At 46.1% G+C, this 21,011-nt stretch overlaps 1 protein-coding gene across 3 annotated transcripts in view; it reads right to left on the bottom strand.

Moving 5' to 3' along the window:
* Positions 1-21,011, bottom strand: part of RPH3A (rabphilin 3A) — a 95,944-nt gene that overhangs the window by 1,950 nt on the left and 72,983 nt on the right. For all 3 annotated transcript variants that reach the window (XM_036824092.1, XM_036824091.1, XM_036824090.1), the window contains 9 exons: positions 19,293-19,355; positions 17,987-18,235; positions 15,720-15,799; positions 12,944-13,018; positions 11,468-11,577; positions 7,540-7,666; positions 5,423-5,479; positions 4,553-4,707; positions 1,260-1,341 (listed from right to left, as the gene is read on the bottom strand). In XM_036824092.1, the coding sequence (XP_036679987.1) occupies positions 1,260-1,341; positions 4,553-4,707; positions 5,423-5,479; positions 7,540-7,666; positions 11,468-11,577; positions 12,944-13,018; positions 15,720-15,799; positions 17,987-18,235; positions 19,293-19,355 (998 nt within the window). The remainder of the gene's footprint in view (positions 1-1,259; positions 1,342-4,552; positions 4,708-5,422; positions 5,480-7,539; positions 7,667-11,467; positions 11,578-12,943; positions 13,019-15,719; positions 15,800-17,986; positions 18,236-19,292; positions 19,356-21,011) is intronic.

The raw sequence follows: 21,011 nt of genomic DNA on the forward strand, positions 1-21,011 counted from the left end.
TGGAATCAAAGGGGCCTTTACCCCAGGCCTGATGATCCCCTCTCAACCAACACTCGGTATAACAAAGCCCCCCAGGCCCTATAATTCTCTTTTCAATGACTCTGCTTGAAGTTGGGAAGACTGGCGGGGTGTTTCTAAGAGGGCTGGTCCTGGTCAAGTTTCCTTAAAGGCAGATAGCCATGAACTCAGTCCTTCCATTCTGATAGCTTCTGAAGCAGTTTTCCTCCCGCTCCATTGTTCACAGATTAAAGGTAGTTGAGGGTTAGGTGTTTATGTTTTCAGATAATCTGATTTTGTCAGTAATTCTTCTGCCTAATCATAAAATTCATTCATGTTCATCTTTAAAACAAACAAGGAAGCAAAAAAGAAAACAAAACCCCACAAAAACCCAAAACAGAAACTTGTTATCTATCTACCCAAGAATGACCACTGTCAACATTCCCCATGTGTGACCATACTGGTGTCTGTTTTGAAAAATTAATATGAATATTAATTTGAATTTTATACCATATGAAATATTTGAATATTGTATTATAGAAATATAATATGAATATACTGTACTGTGGCTTCCTTTTTCCATTTTATAACATATGGTAAAAACCAACTTTGCATGTTAGCAGTTTTTTTTTTCTACATCACCACTTTATTTTTACTTTTAATTTTTTTCTGCATCACCACTTTTATGGCTTTGTCTAACAGCTGTGTGGCTGGACCATAACCTAGTGCTCAACAATTGAGTATTGAGATGACTGACAAGTCACAGTGTGAATACAGAGGAATAAGCACATTCAATGGGTATCTAGACAGTGGCTTTAGCAGGACTGGATGCACTGGACGGACCTGAGGATTGAGGGAGAGCAAGAGGGAGGGGGAGGGGGAGAGGGAGAGGGAGAGGGAGAGGGAGAGGGAGAGGGCAGTGCCAACTGGGTGGGTGAAAGGGGACAACTGCCCCTATTTATTTCCTCAAATATCAGTATTATATACTATTAGAGTTGGTAAAGACATTGGAGATGATTTAATTCATTCTCTCTCCAAATACAGTGTCTTCCCTATGACATTCCAAATCTATAGGCTTTTGTTTTAGGCTTGATTCCCTCCAATGATGAGGAACTCATTCCTTCTTCTTTAGATAATTCAAGCTGATGTATGTAAGAAATTTTTTTTTTTTTTTGTGCTTTACAACTTTCTAGCAGGGAATTTGTTCCTCCCTCACATATAGGAACTATCCCAGAGCATGGCAGAAAATGGGGCAGCCTTACCTCATTAAATTCAGGATTCAAGGTTTTCTTCTTAATTTGAGTCTTATGTTTCGCTTTCTTTCCCATATCTGGTTTCAGCCAGCTGAGAGGAGACATGAGAGGCCATTATGGATGAAGTTTAATGAATAAGAACAGCCTCTTGATGACCCCCAAGGTCCTCCCAGTGTCAGGAGAATAATGAACAGATCAGAAAGTGAATCAACATTAATAATGACCAATGTGCATCAGAGCATCTACTTGGTGCCAGGCATTACCTAAGCACCTTATGCATATTTAACCCTCAACAAACCCTAGATGGTACAACCACCCATTTACATATAAGGAAACTGAGCATTCAGAGAAGTTGAGACATGTGCCTCTGGTCACACAGCTGGGGACTCAACCCAGCTGTTGCCTCTGGAGTCTGTGCTCTTAGCTAGGACTTTCTCCCAATGGATCATTGAGAACCTGGATGACGGCGCCTGGGGCTTCACTACTGATTCTCTCTTAAGCTGTCCCCAGGTCCTGGGGAGATGATGAGTGTATGCACAAAAGGGAGAAGATGCAAATCTGATTACAATCAGTCTCCTGTTCAAAACTATTCCATGGCTCTCCTTTGACCTCAGGGTGAAGTTCAATATCCTTAATGTGGCCTTAAGGCTCTGCGTGGTTGGGTCCCTGCTCCTGTCCAGCCTGATCTTGTGCCACGTGCTTCACCCCACACCCCATTCACTCTCCTTTCCATCCCAGGGCCTTTGCACATACTATTTCTTCTGCCTAGAAGGCTCTTCCCCAGTGTAGACACAATGCATGACACGTAGTAGGTGCTCAATCAATATTTTCTGGGCGAATAAATAAAATGGGCTAAAAACTCTAAAGAGTTAGGACAATTGGATTCTGATGCAAGCTGTCACTAGCTGTGCAACTCTCAACATGAGTGTAACTTTGGTATGCCTCAGCGTCCCAATCTGTAAAGAAGGCAAACTTTTCTTTCTCACTCACAGAACTGCTTTTGAGGATAATCTGAAAGAAGAGATACAAAAGGGGATTTGAAAGGTACCAGATGCTGAACAAAAATAAAGGGCAATAAAGTTTAAAAAACTTTATTGGATCTTAAATTGATTAATGATCTCCTGTTTTCTTTTTTACAATGCCCACCAGGGCAGCTGATTCACTGGTGACCACTGCAACTCTACTTCTTCTGGAGGGTTGGGTAGATGGGAGAAGGGGTGGTGGGGAGAGTTATTTAAGAAAAACAATTTGCATGTGTCTGGGATTCAATGGAGTACAGGACAAGAGCCCAGGAGCTAATGTTCTCTATTGGACCATATGGGAAAATTAGAAAATTACACCAAATTACTCCTAGAAATCAAACGCATTCCAGACATGTGTGTTCTTTTGTTAACTAAAATCCTCTTTCAAAGAAAATCTGGAGCAAAGTTCACTGTGGCCTCATTTGTAGCCATGACCTTAAGGGAAGCATTGATTTCTATTGTCAGAGGCAGTGGGGATGGGGGAAGGAGTGTCTCCCAGGTTGGAGAGATCATTAATAAACACTCTTTGCCATGAGTAAGATAGTGATAGTAATTATTTATAACCATAATGGCAGGTATTTATTGAGCACCAACTCCATGAAAATGCATCTCTCAGATCTCCAACTGCAGGGGGAGACTGACAAGCTGCTGGGCTCTGAATTCACCACTGTGTTTTCATGTGGCCATGCTCCCCACAGGCTGCTCTCAGCCAGTACCTGAGCCAGCAGTGACAGTAGGCAGCCCCATTTCTGGGAGATGCGGGGCTCCTCTAATGGGCGACTGCGCTCAAGGATTCCCCACCACAGTGGTTGAAACTTACACAGAACTGCACTGCAGTCTAAGACTCTTCCTGCCCAACCATCCCCCCACTACCCCTCAGGAAGCAGATGTGCACCAGGCCTGTTGTCTCTATGGTCCTCCTCCAGCTCTCTCTCAATTTTCCTTCCCAGGCGCTTTCCCCAGCAAATCTCTTAGCATCTCATCTAGTCTTGGTGTCTGCTTCTTGGAGGACAGGACCAAATGACCAATATTACTCTTCCCATTTCATAGATGAGGACATTGAGGCCCAGAGATGTTAAGGCATGAGCCCAAGGTCACACAGCTGGAGAATATTGAAGACTATTGGATCTGGGATTCAAACCCGGGCAGTCTGGATCCAGAGCTCAGGCTCTCAACAACCACATAAACACACATTTTACTGCCACAAGCAAGGCAGAATTCTATTCAGAGTAGCTAAATGTTTCTGTACCAGGCGTAATTTTATTCCTTTTATATGATATCTCATTTGAGCCTTATGGGCACTCTTGGAAAAAGGTGGACTTGTTTTCTCCACTTTACCAATGAAGAATCCGAGGCTCAGAGACATCAAATAACTTGCTTATAGTTACACAGCTGGTAGCTGGCAGAGATGGGAGGTGCATCCCATGTCTGATTCAATGGCGGCTTGGAGAATGTGCCTGGAGGACCTCCAACTACAGGGAACATAAATGACCGAGGCCCCAGCTGCCGCGCTTGGAAATCCATGCCATGTTTGTGCCAAGCCACACTCCCAGCTGACTACCGAACATGGCAGGGATACCTATGGCAGGTCTACTCCTAGGAGACATGGGCCTCATGTGATGGCCAATTTTGGCTTGAGGACTTCCTGATGGCTTTGCTGAACTTGCATCTGGGATGCTTCCACCCATCCCTCCCTCCCTCGTCCCCTCACTTAGGGTCAGACTCGAATGGCCGTCTAACTGCTGTCCCATTTCCCCTGACTCTCCCCCTACTTTCCCTCACACAGGCATTTCTCCTCTGTTTAATCCCCTCTTGGCATCTTCTCAGAGGATCCAGAACACAAAGTCTCTCTTATTCCCCATGATTGAGATAACTGGAATAACCCCAAAGCCTAAGGTCTTTTCTTTGAGCATTTCCAGACTGAATCCAGAAAAAGTCAGGTTGCTTCTTTGGTGGTGGGGCTCTGGACTCTGGAGGGATGTGTTGCTGATTCCCAGGGGCTACAAATGGGATTACTGTAACCTTGCCGACCACCCCTCTCCCACAGGAGAAGAGCCACAAAACTTCTCATATGGGTGGGTGACATACCAGGCTGACTGAGACTCCAGACTCACACTCACCAGTTCTGGGCATCCGTCTCACTGTGTGACCTTGGGCAGGTTCCTTGCCCTCTCTGGGCCTCAATGTACAATGATCTTAGGGAAGCTCTCTGGTCCTCTCTTTGCAAGGATCTAGGACCCCCCTCTGGGGCTCATTTATAGTCCCCAGACATTGACTCACAGCTTGACGAATGGATCTGAGTAGCCATTGGCGTCCATGGCCGCCAGGTGCACGCAGCGTATGATGCCCACAATGAGGCCTCCCTGCTGTGTGCTGTACATGAGGGACACCAGGATCTTGCCGCGTTCCTCTGTGTCACCAATACGCTCCACCTGCTGCAGGAGGAGAAGAGGGTGTGTGGGCCTAGGAGAGAAGGGGTCCGGGCAACATGGATGGTGATCATTAAAGAGAGAGTCTGTGGAAAGTAGGAGGAGCTGGGCCAGTGCTAGTGCAATCAGCACTACAGACAGCAGCCACCCCAGACTCCAGGGAGGAGCAAATGATGAAAGCCAAGGGGCCCAGTCCTAGGTACATGGGGGCCAATGGCTTTACTCTGACTTAGACATGGACTGACCCTGACTCTGATCATAGGCTGAGCTTGACCCTGATTCCAACGTGACTCAGCTCAGACTCCCCCCACCCATTCAGTTTTCTCAAAAGTACAGTCCTTGGGGCCGAGGGCATGGTTGTGAAGCCAAACTCCAGCCTCTGCCAGACACACAGCTCAAAGCACCTGCCCTACATCCCCATGGAGGGAGCGTGGCATTGCTCTAGTGCAGCAGAATTGCCAGCAGAGCTTCTGCTAACAAGGTCAAGGAATTCGAGGGTGTCTCTCAGGTGTGAGAGGATGGGGCTTCCTCCACCTTGGGGGCTCCAGGTGTGAAAAGCATGCTCCTGGTCTCATGTTCTAATGCCCTGGGCAAGGGCACCTCTCATGGTGAACCAACAGGCAGGTGGTTTGGAGTAAAAGAGTGGGAAAGGGGCCAGGGAGGGAGAGAAAAGGGAGATGCCAGACCCTGACTGTGGCTTCAATACCCACTCAGCGCTCACCTCCTCCTCATAAAGGGCCATGCCTCGGGCTGACCCGGTGGTTCCAGCACGCTTCATCTTGAGGAAGGAGACAGAAGGGAAAAATAACATTGTCAATGGGGCTCATCTCCCTACACAAGAAAGACCAGAAACCCCTTCTTCCCTCCACTGACATCCAGAGCCATGAGGATGGGTTCTCCAAGCTTCTGTGGCCCTCCAGCTTTCCCCCATTCAGCTAAAATGTATATAACGCTAACCATTTGAGAGACCATGTTAATGCACAACAGCCTATTGATGTAGGTTGTATTACTATCCCCATTTTACAGATGATGACACTGAGGGTCAGAGTGGTTAAACCACTTGCCACAACCAATAAGTGGCAAAGTAGCCCATGCACAAAACAGATAAGATTTTGCCTGCTCTGGTTGAAGTGGCACAGGGGCCACCAGGTGCTTCTTCCCCCATGTCTCCTAAGGCCCTTTTGCAGGCTTCTAAGGCTCTGGGGAACACAATGTGAAAAGCACTGGTTAAATCCAACCTCTTCACTTTAGAAATGAGGAAAACTGATGTCCAGAGGAGAGGGGTCAGAGCTTATGAGGTCCCTGTCCTTAGTGGGGCATAAGAGGGGAGTTGGTGGTGGGAGGTTTAAGAGCAAAGGAGATGATCAGCAGGGTTTTGGGGCCAGTGCGGGCCTGTCCTGCCACCTCTGTGCCTCTGAGGCTGGCTGCGTCCATCACAGCGAGATGGCAGACCCAGGAGCTGAAGACTCAGACGGGGTCCTGGCCCCTGTGCTGACCAACTGGACTCACTGAGTGACGGAAGGATGACGAAGCCTGAAGAGCCAACTGTTACCAGGCAAAGACCCAGAGGAAAGGCTTCATTCCTAGGCACGTCTAATGATTTATTGGGAGACTGGCATTCCGTGTAAATTCTTCCTTGCAATTTTCCCTCTTGTGTCTTGTTCCTTTGTCTGTGCTATAAAATACGGTGCAGCACACAGATAGTCCATCCTCAGGCTGGCATCTGGCGGGAGGATGCTGCAGGAGTCCCCCTCCCACCCCCCATGGCTTCCCAATGGGGTGCTGGCCCACTGCCCAGGGGGAGCAGGCACGATGGTCATTGCAAGAAAGCTGGGCTCTGGCTGGTGCCTGAGAACACAGTCACTGACTTGCGGTATGACCTTGGCAACTCGCTCCTCTTTTTGGGCCCCAGGTGGCTCAGACGTTAAAAAAGGGTAGGTTGGATTATGTCTAAAAATACAGATTGCTAGGTCTCACCCTATCTTGCTAAGTCAGAATATCCAGGGAGATCCCCCACAGAATCTATTTTGTAAAGATCTGGTTTTAAAATCTCTAGTTGATTCTGAGGTGTAGCCCAATTGGACAACCTCAATTTGGTTCTTGTTCTTTCTCAAAAGGTGAGTATCACATCTAACAATAACAGTTTTAATGCTTTACATGTACTTTTACATTAATCCTTAAAAGACCCTATGAGGTTGGTACTATATTACCCCATTTTACAGACAAGAAAACTGAGGCACAGAGAGGTTAAGTCATTTGACTCAAGTTATACTATAAGTGGCAGAAACTGGGACTCAAACTCAGTCTGGCTCCAGAGCCCATGCTCTTAAGCGCTATGGTATCCTGCCTCTTGTGTCTCTCTATGATTCTTTATGACTTCTTGACCGACAGGTGGGTAAGGAAGTATTATTTACTATAATAACAACAGTTAACTTATGAGTGCTTATTAGGTACTAGGTTCTGCCTCCTATGAGGCAGGTGCTGTTGTAACACCCATTTTAGAGACAAGAAAAACTGAGGCCCAGAATAGTTCAGACCCTTGGTGAAGGTCAGGGAGCAGGGAAATGGCAGAGCTGGCTTTGAACTCAGGCAGGCCACACTGCCAAACCACTCTGACCTTCAGAAGTGATGCTAACACAGGGTTGGTAGAAGGCATGGCCAGGATGCAACCCCCCATGTTCTGACCTGAAATCTTCACCCTCCCTCCAACAGCTGCCACAGCCCCTCTCCTGTCTGGCACCCTACAGATCTATCACATCCTTTACAGGCCCAGAAGAAGGCAGCATCCACCCCTCCAACTCTTCTTCCCCATTGAACCCTTGGGACAAAGGCACTCACTGGGATCACCCGCTCCAGACAGATATTGAAGTTCTTCCTCTGGTTGGGCTTCAATTTTTTGAGCGAGAATCTGGTCTCACCGATAAACTCGTTATGGCCGAATTTGTCCTCATCACAGACAGAGATCCTGCGATTGACATAAAGGATGGAGAAAGAAAGAAGAGCATATATTGAGCTCCTACTATGTACCAAGAGCTCTGATTGATGCTGGCAAGGAATGTGTAATGTGCACAGGAATAATACAACTTCCTATTTATTGAGCACTAGACCAGGTACTTTTAATTTCTTCTTGATCACAGTATACTTAACAAGCAATAACATGCACAAATCTTAAATTTCTAGCTTGTAGGATTTTTGAATTTGCATACACCCATGCAACTACCACTCAGATGGATCAAGATATAGAACACTCCAGCTCCCAGAAGACCCTCATGATCCCTCCTAGTCACTACCTCCCTCAAAGATAATCACTATCTTGTTCTCTTGGCAAGATTCAGTGTCTTGTTTTTGACCTACATTTAAATCAGATGTATAGACCCTTTTACATTTGGTTTCTTTTGTTCAACATTATGTCTGTGAGATTCATCCATGTCAATAGTTATCTGTCCCTTTTTTGGTTGTATAGTATTCTATTGTGTAAATATGTTGTAATAATTTTGCTACTTATGGGCATTTGGTTTTGAGCCATTTCTAGCTGTTATGAATAAAGCTGCAATGGAACATTCATGTTCATGTCTTTTCTATATGCACAGATACATATTTCTGTTAGGTAGGAGCAGAATTGCTGAGCCATGGACTACACACAAGTTTAACCTCAGTAGAAACTTCTAAACAGTTTTCCAAAGTGATTCCACCAATTACACTCCCACCAGCAGTTTATGCAGGTTCTGGTTGCTCTTCATTCTAGCTTCGATTTTGTCGGTCTTTAATTTTAGCCTTTCTGAGTGGGCCATAGTATCTCCTTGTAGTATTAATTAGTATTCCACAAGATGTTGTGGAAAAAACCCAAACGAACTTTTTGGCCAACCCAATACACTTCCCTGATGATTAATGAAGTTCAGCCCCCTTTACATCTACTTTACGGTCATTTCAGCATCATCTGTTGCAAAGTTAGGCTAGGAACTTAGCTGACTCTTCTCATTTAATTCTTTCTCCCCCCCGACCTCTGAGTTTCCCACTTTGGAGAGGAGACTGGGGCCCAGAAAGGTTGAATAATTTTTCCCCAGTAAGGGGCAGAACCAGAATTTGAAGCTCCTGATTTCCAGAACACTATATTGTCTTTTGCTATCTACTTTGCACAGCATTGAGTAGACCAGAGGCACAAAAAAGGGCAGGTCATGAGAAAGGTCCCTCAGGAGGCCAAAAGGACCAATCGAGGCATGATAATTCATCCTGACATATACTAAGAGGAAGAAAGGACTTTTCCCCCCATGGGGGACAGATAGGAACTAACAGCACCTTGCTTCTTGGCCATTAACATTTGTTGAACAAGGTTCAAAGTTCTGAAGGGTCAGAACACCCTCCTGCTGAGCCCCACACTGTACACAACTGGAGAGAGAAATTGTCTCCATTTAGCCGGTGGGGGTGTAAACACCACCATCCTTTCTGCAGGACAATGTCTCCAAAGACTCACGAATAATCACCATTTTTGACCTAGTAATGCCACTTCTAGGAATTTACCTTGAAGACGTAAGTGAAAAAATACGTAACTACAAAGATCTTTACCACAGTTTTGTTTATAGTTGTGAAAAAGCAGAAATAACATAAGTATTCTATAACGGGGGAACTTCTTAAGAAAATTATGAAGTAACCCTAAAAATGTAACAGTACGCGTTGAAAATAATGTTGTAATTGCTCATCAGGGAAATGCAAAACCACAATGCGACACCATTACACACCCGCCAGAGTGGCCAAAATGGAAAAGTGTTGATGAGGATGTGAAGCAACTGGACCTCCCAGAACTCCCATTGCCGGTAGGAGTGTAAATTGGTGCAATCACTATGGAAAACTGGCAGTTTCTACTAAAGCTAAACATATACATACACCATGGCTCAGCCATTACACTCCCAGGTGTATATACAACAGAAATGTATGCAAGAAATAGCTACTAGAATGTTCCCAGCAGCACTATTTGTAATAGCCCCAAACAGAAAACCAACCAAATGCCAATTAACGGTAGAATGAATAAATAACATCGTGTTATATTCACACAATGGAATACTAAATAGCAATGAGAAAGAATAACCTACAAGTACCCACAACAACTTGGATGAGTATCACAAATATACTATTAACTGAAAGAAGACAGACATACAGGAATTATGTGGTATGATTTCATTTGTATAAAGTGCAGAACTAGACTAAATTAATTTTTCCTGTTAGCAGTTAGGGTAGTGAATCCCCTGGGGGGAAAGGTCCTCACTGGAAGGGGGCACAAGGGGAGTGCTTCTGTGGTCTGGGAATGTTCTGTTCTCTTAACCCAGTGTGTTCACTTGGTGAAAATTCATCAATCTGTACACTTTTTCTGTGTGCACTTTTCTAAATGGATGTTATTACACTGCAATAAAAATGTTTATGTTTCCTTAAAATAATATTGTAGCTGATAGGAATGTACTTGGAACAGCCCATTTGCAAACCAGTTTGTATGCCTTGCAAAATTAAAAAGACCCACACCCCATATTCTGTGATCCAGCAGATATTCCTCCTTGGTTTCTGTCCTAAGGAAATACTCATATGAACACAAGGAAGCATGAAGAATGCTCACTGCAAATTTGTTTGTAATAGAGAAAAGGTAGAAGCTATCTAAATGTCTATCCACAGGGAACTGGATAAAGTGGTGAACAGTTACATAAAATTTTAAGACATGCCAACAATACCATATATTGTTTATAGATACATAATTAAGTAGCTGAAGCATAGGACACGCTTGGAAATGATACCCATAGAATTCAGGATAGTGTTTCGCCCTGGGGAGGAAAGAAGAGAAGGGGGTGGGGGATGAAGTATACAAGAGGAGCTTCAATTTGCATCTGTAGTGCTTTATTCCTTACAAAAAGAGCTGAAGCAAATAAAACAATTAAGATTTTTGAAAGACTGAGTATTGGGTTCATGGGTATTTGTTTTTATTATATTCTATATTTTTCTGTATATTCATAACACTTAATAATAAAACATTAAAAAAATCTGTGATAAACCCATGCTATGGAGTACTCTGAAGCAGTTAAAAATTAGGTAGATCTAAATGTCTTCTCATGGCCACAGCCCCAAGATGTATTGTTAAGAAAAAAGGCAAGGTCCAGATATATTCAATATGATATTTCTTATATTGTAAATGACAGTATATATATATATATATATATATATATATATATAGTGTATGTATGTATATATGAATATACACACACTCACAGAAGGAGAAAGGCAACCCAGGCTGAGGGAGGGGACTAACATTTGAAAGCAGCTTTGTTTTCTCAATAATTCTTTACAAGAACAATGTACTCATTTATTACTTATGTAATTTTAAATGCACTTTAATACACTGTAGAAGAATATGAAGTGGCGTCAGTATATTAAGTGAAACTGGTTGATTACTTAATAGGATGGCCCATTTTTATAAACTTTTAAAAATACTCAACTTTATTAAAAAAAAAAAACTTTCGCGCGCGCGCACACACACACACACACACACACAAACACATACACACAAATATAGACACACGCTAAACCCAAATGTCCAGACACCAAGATGTTAACAGTTTCACTTATCTGTATTTTCAAAAGTGTCTATCAGAAATATATATTGCTTTTTAGAAGAAAAAAAGAAACAAAAAACTACTCTGAGATGTTTTAAAGCGCTGCCCCCAGGAACCACGCATGCCTCAGTCTGCCCAGCCTCAGGCCCCTCTCTGCCCACCCTCCCGGCAGGCACCTGAGGGTCTTCCTCTGCATGTCCTCATCCGTGATGCCATGATAGACCAGAGTCTCATTCCAGATGGGATTTCGGGTGTTCCGCAGGGTTTTCGTACGAAGTTTGTTGGACTAGAACCCAGACAGACATCTGTCTCAGTGGGGAGCCAGCCCTGCAGCTCCATCCCTTGGGCTCATCTGCGATGGGTGGGTGACTTAGGAGTCCACTTCCCTCAGGAGTGTCCAGGGGCTCTGTTGCTCCCAAATGCATGTTCTCAGGGAGTGGGGTCATCCTCTAGGGTGCATCACCAACACTGGATACTGGGCCAGCCCTCCCTCCAGGCACTGGGCCCACTCTTTGAACTCTTCATAAAGATTAGAAAGCAAAGATATTTTTCTTTGAGAAAGAGTATTATTTCTAGGCCAGGGAGGCAGAAATGAGAGTCTCCCATTCCTAGGCAGTGAAGAAATAATTTCTGGGGATATTGGAATGGTCCCCTCTGTTTCCCCAGATAGCATCCTCCATGCCTGAAATTCCTTAGAGAGAACAAAATTTTTCATTTTACTCTAAGAGAGAAGGTTAGAAATGCACCTGGTGGCCTGGTGAGAAATCTAATTCACACTAACATGTAAATGACTGATTGGATTCTTTGGCAAAGCAGGTTTGGATTTAGGAGTGGGCAAAGGAGTGGGTCAAGGAGAAGCAAAGGTCGCTGGGGAGTTAGAAGGAGTAGTGGCCAACCAGTTTGGCCACGGCCAGGTGGGACTGTCTTTCCTTGATCCAAACAAAAAAAGAGTGAGATAAAGTGTGTATGTGCCTGTGCGTGTGTGTGTGTGTGTGTGTGTGTGTGTGTGTCCGTCCTTTTTTGTCTTATGGGGCATTTGATACTTGCAGAGATTTCTGAAAGGCATTTTTCTAAGGTCATGTAACCAAGTATATAGGCAGCCTTGTTTTTAGGACATCCATGTCAAATTAACACAACAAAGCAAAAAATAAAACCCAAGAAGGCACACTTCCATTTCCAGCCATGTGCTCTGAGTTGGTCAATCCAAAGAAAGGAGAATTAATCCCACTTTCCCTCCCAGAAAGGTGGAAGGGATGGGGGTACATTTTCTCTTAATAACGGAACCTTTTCTCAAGGTATCTGGAAAGAGTTAGTCATTTCTGTCGAGAGATGTTTGGCTGGGGCACAAAATGGGTGGGGGAGGTGGACCATGGTCAGCACTGGGGAGCCCTGAAGGTGTTTGAGCAGGTCAAGGGCATAATCAGGGTATCAGCTTCTCTCCTGGATCCCAGGTTTCTGAGTTAGAGAAATGAGCAGAGCCCCTGCCTCTTGAAGGAGAATGGCTCTGGCCCATCCCTTACCCCTTGTAAGAACTTTGCCAATCAGGGAAGAGGGGGTTTGGGGAGGGCTATTTTAGGCTCTGAGCTGGGAACCTTGGGTGCTTTCCAGAGCCCATGTGCCCCGCTTGCCAAGAGGACCAGGCCATATGGTACCTTGCTGGCTCCCGGCAGGAGGTGCAGCTTAACGTAGGGATCGGCCAAGCCATTGGAATCCATGGGCTTCAGTCCCTGTAAGAGAAGAAGGCAATGGCGTGAGGGCCTGGGGAGGGCTGGGTGCTCAGCTATCACAGGCAATGGGCACAGCTATCACTCCATCCTGTGTGCTTCCTCTTCCAAAGAAAGAGAAGGGAAATGCAGTATCTTGAAATGAGCACTGGAATCCGGCAGATGGGGTTTAAAGCCTGGCCAAGTCACTTACTGGCTGTGTGACCTTAGGCAAGTTTCTTAACCTCTCTGAGCCTCATTTCCTCACCTGTCAAATGGGATGCTTCATGGGCTGGTGAGATTTAAACGTGATCCCACCTGTAAAGTGCTTGGCACAGTGCCTGGCACACAGGAAGTGCTCCATCAAGGCTGGATTGTTATTGCTGGGATGGGAGGACATGTCCCAGAATGGGTGGGAGAGGAGGAAAGGCCAGCGAAAGGAGGCCTGAGTTCTGGCCCTGGCCCTTGCACTCACTTCTGAGACCGCAGTTTCTCCATCCATATGATGGGGATCACAATCTCTGCCTGGCCCCCCTCACAGAGCTGGCATGGCTAAAATGGCTAAAATGAGCCACTGTAGGGGAGAGCAGTTTGTCCGGGGTGGGAGTTAAGCTGGGCTTGTTAACATGAGCAGTTCCCAAATTCCTGGGGCTCAGATACGCTATGCCCATCCCCCTAGGCCCTGGCTGAGGCAGGTGTCTTATCTCTGGGCTCCCACTGTCTCCTCTCACAGCACTAATCCCCAATCCCATGTATCGTGCCCTGTGATCTCCAGGGACTTCAGTTTCCTCATCTGTTCAGTGGGGCCGATCACAGACCCTGCTTCATGGGATTCTTGGAGGGTTAAATGAGATCTCATCTGTGAAGGCTGAACTCTGGCTCTGGCACAAGTTCAGTATGAACAACGTTTGCTACTACTAGGTTGGGAGAGGAGGCCACAAAGTGGGGTGCAAGGGGGAAATCTGGCCGGGTAGCCTAGAAGGTAAGAGCATAGGCTTTTGAGCTGGGCAACACTGGTTCAAATCCTAGCTCCACCACTTCCTGGCTGTGTGATTTGGGCAAGTCCCTTAATCTCTCTGTGCCTCAATTTCCCCATCTATAAAATGGGAATGATGATGAAACCTTCCTCATAGGTTTGTTGTGAAGATTAAATGGGACGAAATAATTTGTAGAAAGCCCCAGAGGGTATACAATACTCAGGAGATGCTATAGTGATGGTTTCTTGTCCATTTCTCCATGAGGGCACAGTCTATTCTTGCTCATTCTAATATTCTCCAACATTTAGGGTAGTTCCTGGTACAGAGTAGGTATTTAATAAACACGTCTGTAATGTCTGTTTGGATTGGGAGGTTACAAATTGGCAGACGCTGTGTTTTTCAAATTTGAACTTGAACATCTTTGTTTGGGTCCTGCTCACACCAGTTTAGTTTACCAAAGTTACTACCATTCCCTAATGTCTCACACGCTTTTCTCGTCTCTTTACCAGCCCAGCCCCTGAGCCATTGAGTTTTCTGTACCCCTGTCTCAAGGGGGCTGTAATGGTGTGGCTTTCCCCCATTTCTGGAGCTGGAGGTGGTTACATCTGGATTCAAATCCAGCTCTATCCCTTACCAGCTGAGTGGCCTCAGGCTTTAACTTTCTAAGCCTCAGTTTTCCCATCTGTACAATGGGGCTAATAATAATCTCTTCCTCAGAGGTTCCTATGAAGATGAAATAAGATAATGCAGGGCCTTACCTCACTGTGTTATTGGAGGGCACATGTAAATGCATCTAAGTGTCTGCTGAAGAAGTGACCTGGGTATGTTGATCTAGAAGTTGTGTTAAGCATTTCATACATTATTGATCATCCAAACTGGGACATTTTGTGAGTGGAAAGGGGAGTTCTTAATTATTTCATCAAGGCAACAGGCATAGCTGGGGACCATCTGTGCAAACTGGGACACCCCGTCACCTTCCACGTAATACTCACCAACATCCTCATGGGAGAGACTCTATTATTATCCCTGAGGCACAGAGAGGTTAACTTCCCCCAAATCCCACAGCTAGGAGGGGCGGAGCTGGTATTTGAATCCAGGAAGTCTGGTTCCTGAACCTTGCTTGTTATTTTCTATAGACCAGACTTGGGGCAGGGGGAGATCCTGGTCAACTACTTCCTGGGATTGGCATTGGCATCATCCAGCTTTCTTTGCGGGCTGGAGTAAAGTTGGCTCACTGCCCCTGGAGTCTATAGCATGGAGATGCTCTTTCAATCTGGTTTGCCTTTTTCCCCCTCTCAGAAGCCCAGATTACTGTCCTTCCATCTGCAACAGTAAGTCCTGACTCAGTCTGTAGCTCCAGCTTGACAGCCCTGTCTATAGAAGGAGCTGTTCAGTGGCATGTCAGCTGTCAAGTTAGGCTGTCACTGCTCCCGGGTGACACCTCTGAGATCCCCTCCAGAGGGTGTGGATGGGTCTGGGCAGATCTTGGCTCTGCCCTTGAAGCTTGGTTTCCTCCACTCCCGGGAGGCAGCTGCAGTTAAGTGAAACCCCTCTGGGACCTTCCCCGGAGGAAGTCCTCCCTGCAGAGGAATTGGCCGTGGCTAATTCCTGCTCTTTTCTCATCACTGTCACTGTCACAGATAGACAAGGCAATGACAGGAGACAGAATTGGTCACCCATGCCCTCCCCAAGTCCCCTAGAAATGCCAGAACATCCTGAGTGGTCCCCAGCTTGGCCCCCTTACCCACCTTGGCCTTTATGATGGTGCAGTGCAGGGAGCTGTTGTCCTGGTCGTAGAGAAGGCTGAACTCCAGGGCACCCAGGGTGGCTGAAGAAGACAGAGGCAGGTACCAAGAGGACATTAATTCATTCAACAAACATTTCCTGAGCACTTACCGTGTGCGCGGTCTGGGCTAGCCATTGAGCCTACAGAGGAGAGGAAGACTCAGTCCCTCTGGACTCCCCATCCTGGTAGACCCTCCTCTTCTTTGGAGCCCTCAGCACACCTGTGATCAGTTAATCATTTGTGCAATTGCCTAGTTAATGACTTCCATCTGCTAGGTTGAGAGTCCCATGAGGGCAAGGCTGTGACTGCCTTGTTCACTGCTGTCCCCGCTGGGCACAGTGCAGGGCACACAGTTTGTGCTCACTTACTTGCTGAAGGAATAAATGAGTCTTAGCATTTGCTGTTGCCTCTGTCTGGAATGCTCTCTCTCTAGATCCTCACATGGCTGGTGCCTTCTCATTATCCACATCGCAGCTTAAATGTCACCTCCTCAGAGAAACCCTCCCTGATTGATCCATCTAAAGCAGCCACCCTCATGGTCATTCACCCTATTTTATTTCCTTCACAGTGCTCTGTCTTTACCTGAAATGAACTCATTGGTATCTTTCTCTCCACTAGAATATTAGTTCCATTAGATCAGCCACCTTGTCTGTTATTTATTTTTTTCTTTTTTTGCCATGGTATCCCCAGCACTTAGAATAGTTTGGGGGCACCTCGTAGGTGCTCAATAAATACTTGTCAAATATAGAGATGAGGGAGGGAGGGAGTTGAATACAGAGACAGTCTTGTTATAAATCACTAGGGACAGCTCCTAACAGGGACATACACCGGCTGGGAGGGATCTTCTAGGCTTGGCAGGTCAGCAAAGAGACACTTAAGGCAGATGGAAGGAGCAGTGGCCACTGCTCCAGGCAGAAGGACCAGGATGTGGAAAGCCAGGAAGGTGGGAGAGACATGGTGCATTTCCAGGGCAGAAACAGCCCCCAGCCAGCGAGGTGGGGGTGGGCTCCTCAGACTCCTTTTCCCTGAGCCTGCAGACTCATGACCCCTGGGAGAGACAGGACAGCTGATATTTCCTCCAGGTCTGGCCTCTGACCTGCTGCAGCAATGAGACTGACTGTCAGTCCCTCCACTCACTGGCCATATGAACTTGGACAAGCCCCTGAACCTCTCCGAGCCTCTGTCTCCTTATCTGTGAAATCGGAATAGGAAGAGCAACTATTCCCAGGCTCACTGGGATGATTAAATTGAGCATGTGCACGTAACACACTTAGAAAAGTGCCCGGCACAAAATAAGGGCTCAACAAGTGTTGACTATTATTACTTCTGATGTGCATGTCATATAATAATAATTCCTCATGTGTGTTTCGCACTATATAATAATGATTTCTGGTTTATGAAGCCCGTTCTCAGCAGGTACCTCAGTTTACGACCCCTCAGCCCCGTATGGGAGGTGGTATTTGCTTTCCCTTTTACAACGAGGGGAGGTGACGCGATGGGCCAAAGCCATTCCGCCGATCACAGCCCTTGGTCCATTTCTTCTGAGTGGGTCCAGTCTCCCCATCTGATCAGGAGCTCTTGGAACGTCCCCCCAACCCCACAGCATGCATCAGGTCCAGACACAACCCATCCATGCTTCCCTGCAGCTCACAAAGGCCACCCCAGCTCTCCCCTGCTGCTCCCAGCCACACCCAGGAGAAGTACCACTGGTGTGTGTGTGTGTGTGGCATAGAGCAGGCACTTTATAAATCATTGAATGGATGGGTGCAAGAGGAAGTATCAGAAATTTTAAAGTCATGGTTAAAAAATGACTTTTAGAAGACACACACCAAAGAGTCTGGGAAACGATTAAAATAGATATCTATCTATATATACACCTAGGGGTGGAATTGCTGAGTCATGTGATAGTTCTATGGAACCACCAAATAGAACTTTGTGAATATAGTTGAAATGCACTCTTAAAAAATTATGTAAATGGTTAACGTTGATGTTATGTGTCTTTTACAACAATGAAAAAAATAGATAGCACTTATACTTTAGAAAGCCGATGTCATTTTGTGAATTTAGTAACACAAATTTGTATTTTTATAACTTGGTAAATACGTTTATTAGGTTTGGCATATTGGAGGCCTGGGGATGTACAGAGCTGTCCTCAGAGCCATTCCTATTTCCCTGGGGGCGACCCTTGAAGTGACTTTTCCAGCCACCCCTCCGTTACACGTCACCTACTTGCTTCATCTGAATCATAGCTGTTGGCTTCCTCCTCCTCCTCCTCCTCCTCCTGTGGGTGTGGGGGCTGGCGGGCCGGGACCGCGGCCGGCTGGGGAGCAGCAGCAGACGCTTGGGAACAGGGGCCCAGTGGGCGGCCCGCTCGGTCCTCCTTGGCTCCAACTGCCGAATAGCCCCCAACTCCCCCCGTTCTCTCCTCTCGCGGTGGGGCGGTGACCCCTGTATAGGCAGGGTCACTCGGAGCCACCTCTGCAGGGGAGATGGGGAGAGGGTGGGAAAGAGGCAGCTGAGTCCCTGTGTCATAACGACAGCAGTGACAACTGCTGCAGCATTACCGCGAGTGATGGGCACCTTACTGTGTACCAGGTGCTTGGCGAGCTTTGTGCCACAATCACCCACTGCCCTGCAATGCGGGACTGTCACTTCCAGTGGACAGGGGGGCCACATCATGCCGTTCACCGATTCTCAGAATGTTGCCTTTGTCAAAGCCACCCAGGGAAGGCTTGCAAAAATCCAGGTTCCCAGGCTCCATCTAGAATCTGTAGGCCCTGTGGTGGGGCCTTGGAATCTATGTTTTATAACAAGTTCCATGAGCAAAACAGACCTCACTGAGAGCCCTCACTGGTATGGGCTCTGAAGCCAGACAGCCTGGATTTGAATCTCAGCTGCAAGATTACTTACCTCTGAGCCTCAGTTTTCTCACCTGTAAAATGGGAATTTTAAGACCTGAAGGTGCTCAAATAGTATTAGCTATTATTTAAAAAATTTTCTAGTATATGCACAGCACTTAACACAGTACCTGGTGCATTAGAAAGCAATGAATCTGTTGTAGTGATTGGTGCTGCTGCATATATATCATGTGTGATAATCACTGTCACTCGGTGTGGTCTTCACACATTGTAGGCCACGTGCTAAGGTGTTCCATGTATTGGTTTACTTAATCCTCCCAGCAACTCTGTGAGGTAGGTCCTTGGATTATTCTCCTTTTAGAGATAAGGAAACTGAGGCTCTGGGAAGTTAAGTGACTTGCCCAGGGTCACACAGCTGGGAAGTAAAGAAGCAGTGATTTGAATGCAGGCAGCTTGTACTCTTAACCACTGTATGTATTGTCATTTTCTATCTATCTAATCTTCGTACAGACTCTCTAGAGTTTTAGAGTTAGGGAATTCCCTTGGAGCTCATCAGATAGGTCTCAGGATGCAGAATGGGCCAATGTCTGGCAGCCCCTGCTCTCTCTCTCTCCCTCTCTCTCAGTCAGTGGAAGAGGTGGTCACCTGCGCAGGCACAGAAAGAGGCGAACACTTGCCTGGTCTCTGATCTGGAAAACGTCCTGCTGGCCCGGGACTGGGTCTGCTGCCTCCTGGGGGTCCTGAGTGGGGCAAAGAGAGAAAGAAGTTTGGAATAGAGAAGGCGGCATCATTTGGGTATTTGCCCTGAGCCGCCCTCATTTCACAAGTGTGGACACAGGCCCAGGGGCAGCAGGTGACGTGCAGAGGCACCCGGGTTGCAGGAACGGTCCCATTGGGGGATTCTGGCGTTGGAAAGCCCTGGCTTCGAGCCCAAATCCTTCCATCCTGGGCCTCAGCTTCCTCCTCTGTGAAGTGGGGAAGAGCAGGTACTACCTGCTCTTCATGTTTTGTTGGCTGTTATGAGGTCGAATGGAGCAAGAATCGCTTGCAAGGTAACGGGCAAGTCCAGGCTTTGAGTCCACCATTATTACGGGGTCATTACTGGTCCAGAGGATTCTATATAACTACATTTCCAAAGCTTGGCATGTGGGGGAGAGCCACAGGGATGGGGCATGAAATAACAGTCAATGACAGAGTGAGAAAGTCATTCTGGGTTCCCATTGCCTTTCCATACTGATCCCGTCATGGTAAAAGTCTCATCTAGGTGCTACTTTAACACTTCTCTAACCTTTGTAAATGTCCCTTTTGAGCAAAAGAGGACAGGCCTCGGCTCCGAACCTTCAGCAGGCCAGAGTACTGAGAATGTCATTGCACCGTTTTATTTTCAGTACATTAATTTGTATAATAGCCCCCCACAATAGGTCGAATGGTGTTCTCCAAAAAATGTTCAAGTTCTAACCCCCAGTCCCTGTGAATGTGAATATTTGATCATATTTGCAGGTGATCAAGTTAAGATGAGGCCATTAGGGTGAGCCCTAATCCAATATGACTACGCCCTTATAAAGAGGGGAAATTTGGACACACAGGGACCCATGCATAGAAGGAAGATGATGTGAAGACACATCCGCAAGCCAAGGAATGCCCGAGGCCCCCAGAAGCAAGAGGAGAGGCTGGGACAGATTCTCCCTCACAGTTTGTGGAAGGAACCAACCCTGGCAACACCTTGATTTTGGACTTCTGGCTTCTAGAACTGTGAGACAATACATTTCTGTTATTTTAAGCCACCCAGTTTGTGATATTTGTTATGGCTGCCCTAGCAAACTAATATACTCTCTTTTTCTGGTATGGAATACTGGTTTCCCACTTATGCCATTATTATAGGTTTCTTTTAAAATAACGGGTTTTTAACTGTACCAATTAGGAATTATTTCCATTGTTTTACACAAGCCATACGTGTTCAGATTTTCTCACATTACTAATCTCTTTGCCCACCATTTCTTCCTGAATCTCACATATCTGTCTGAGAACCTTTGCCTTTTCCTTGAAGTCTGAAGTCCTTAAAATTTCCTTGAAAGAGTTTATGATAACTTCTCTCAATTATGTTCTTAAAGGAGGTCAATTTGAAGAAAATATTAAGGAAATAAGAGGGCAGATCATAGGTGCATGTGGTAAAAATTGTGAAAGTGGAGTGATGATGTCAGAAGGTGGGAAACAGTGAGGGATGAAGTACTGTCACTTCTTGCATTTAGGTAGGTATGATGCTACCCTTCCTCCCACCCCCACCAGCTTCCCAGCCTGGAGTATTATTCATTCTAAAGGTCTCTGAAGAGTTTAGGGTTTGGTGGTGGCTGCAGCTTTGCAGAAAGCCCAGAGGGTTCTGCAAGCAAGGGTGGGAG

Source organism: Balaenoptera musculus, chromosome 14, assembly GCF_009873245.2.
Source record: "Balaenoptera musculus isolate JJ_BM4_2016_0621 chromosome 14, mBalMus1.pri.v3, whole genome shotgun sequence".
NCBI classification, from domain to species: Eukaryota; Metazoa; Chordata; class Mammalia; order Artiodactyla; family Balaenopteridae; genus Balaenoptera; species Balaenoptera musculus.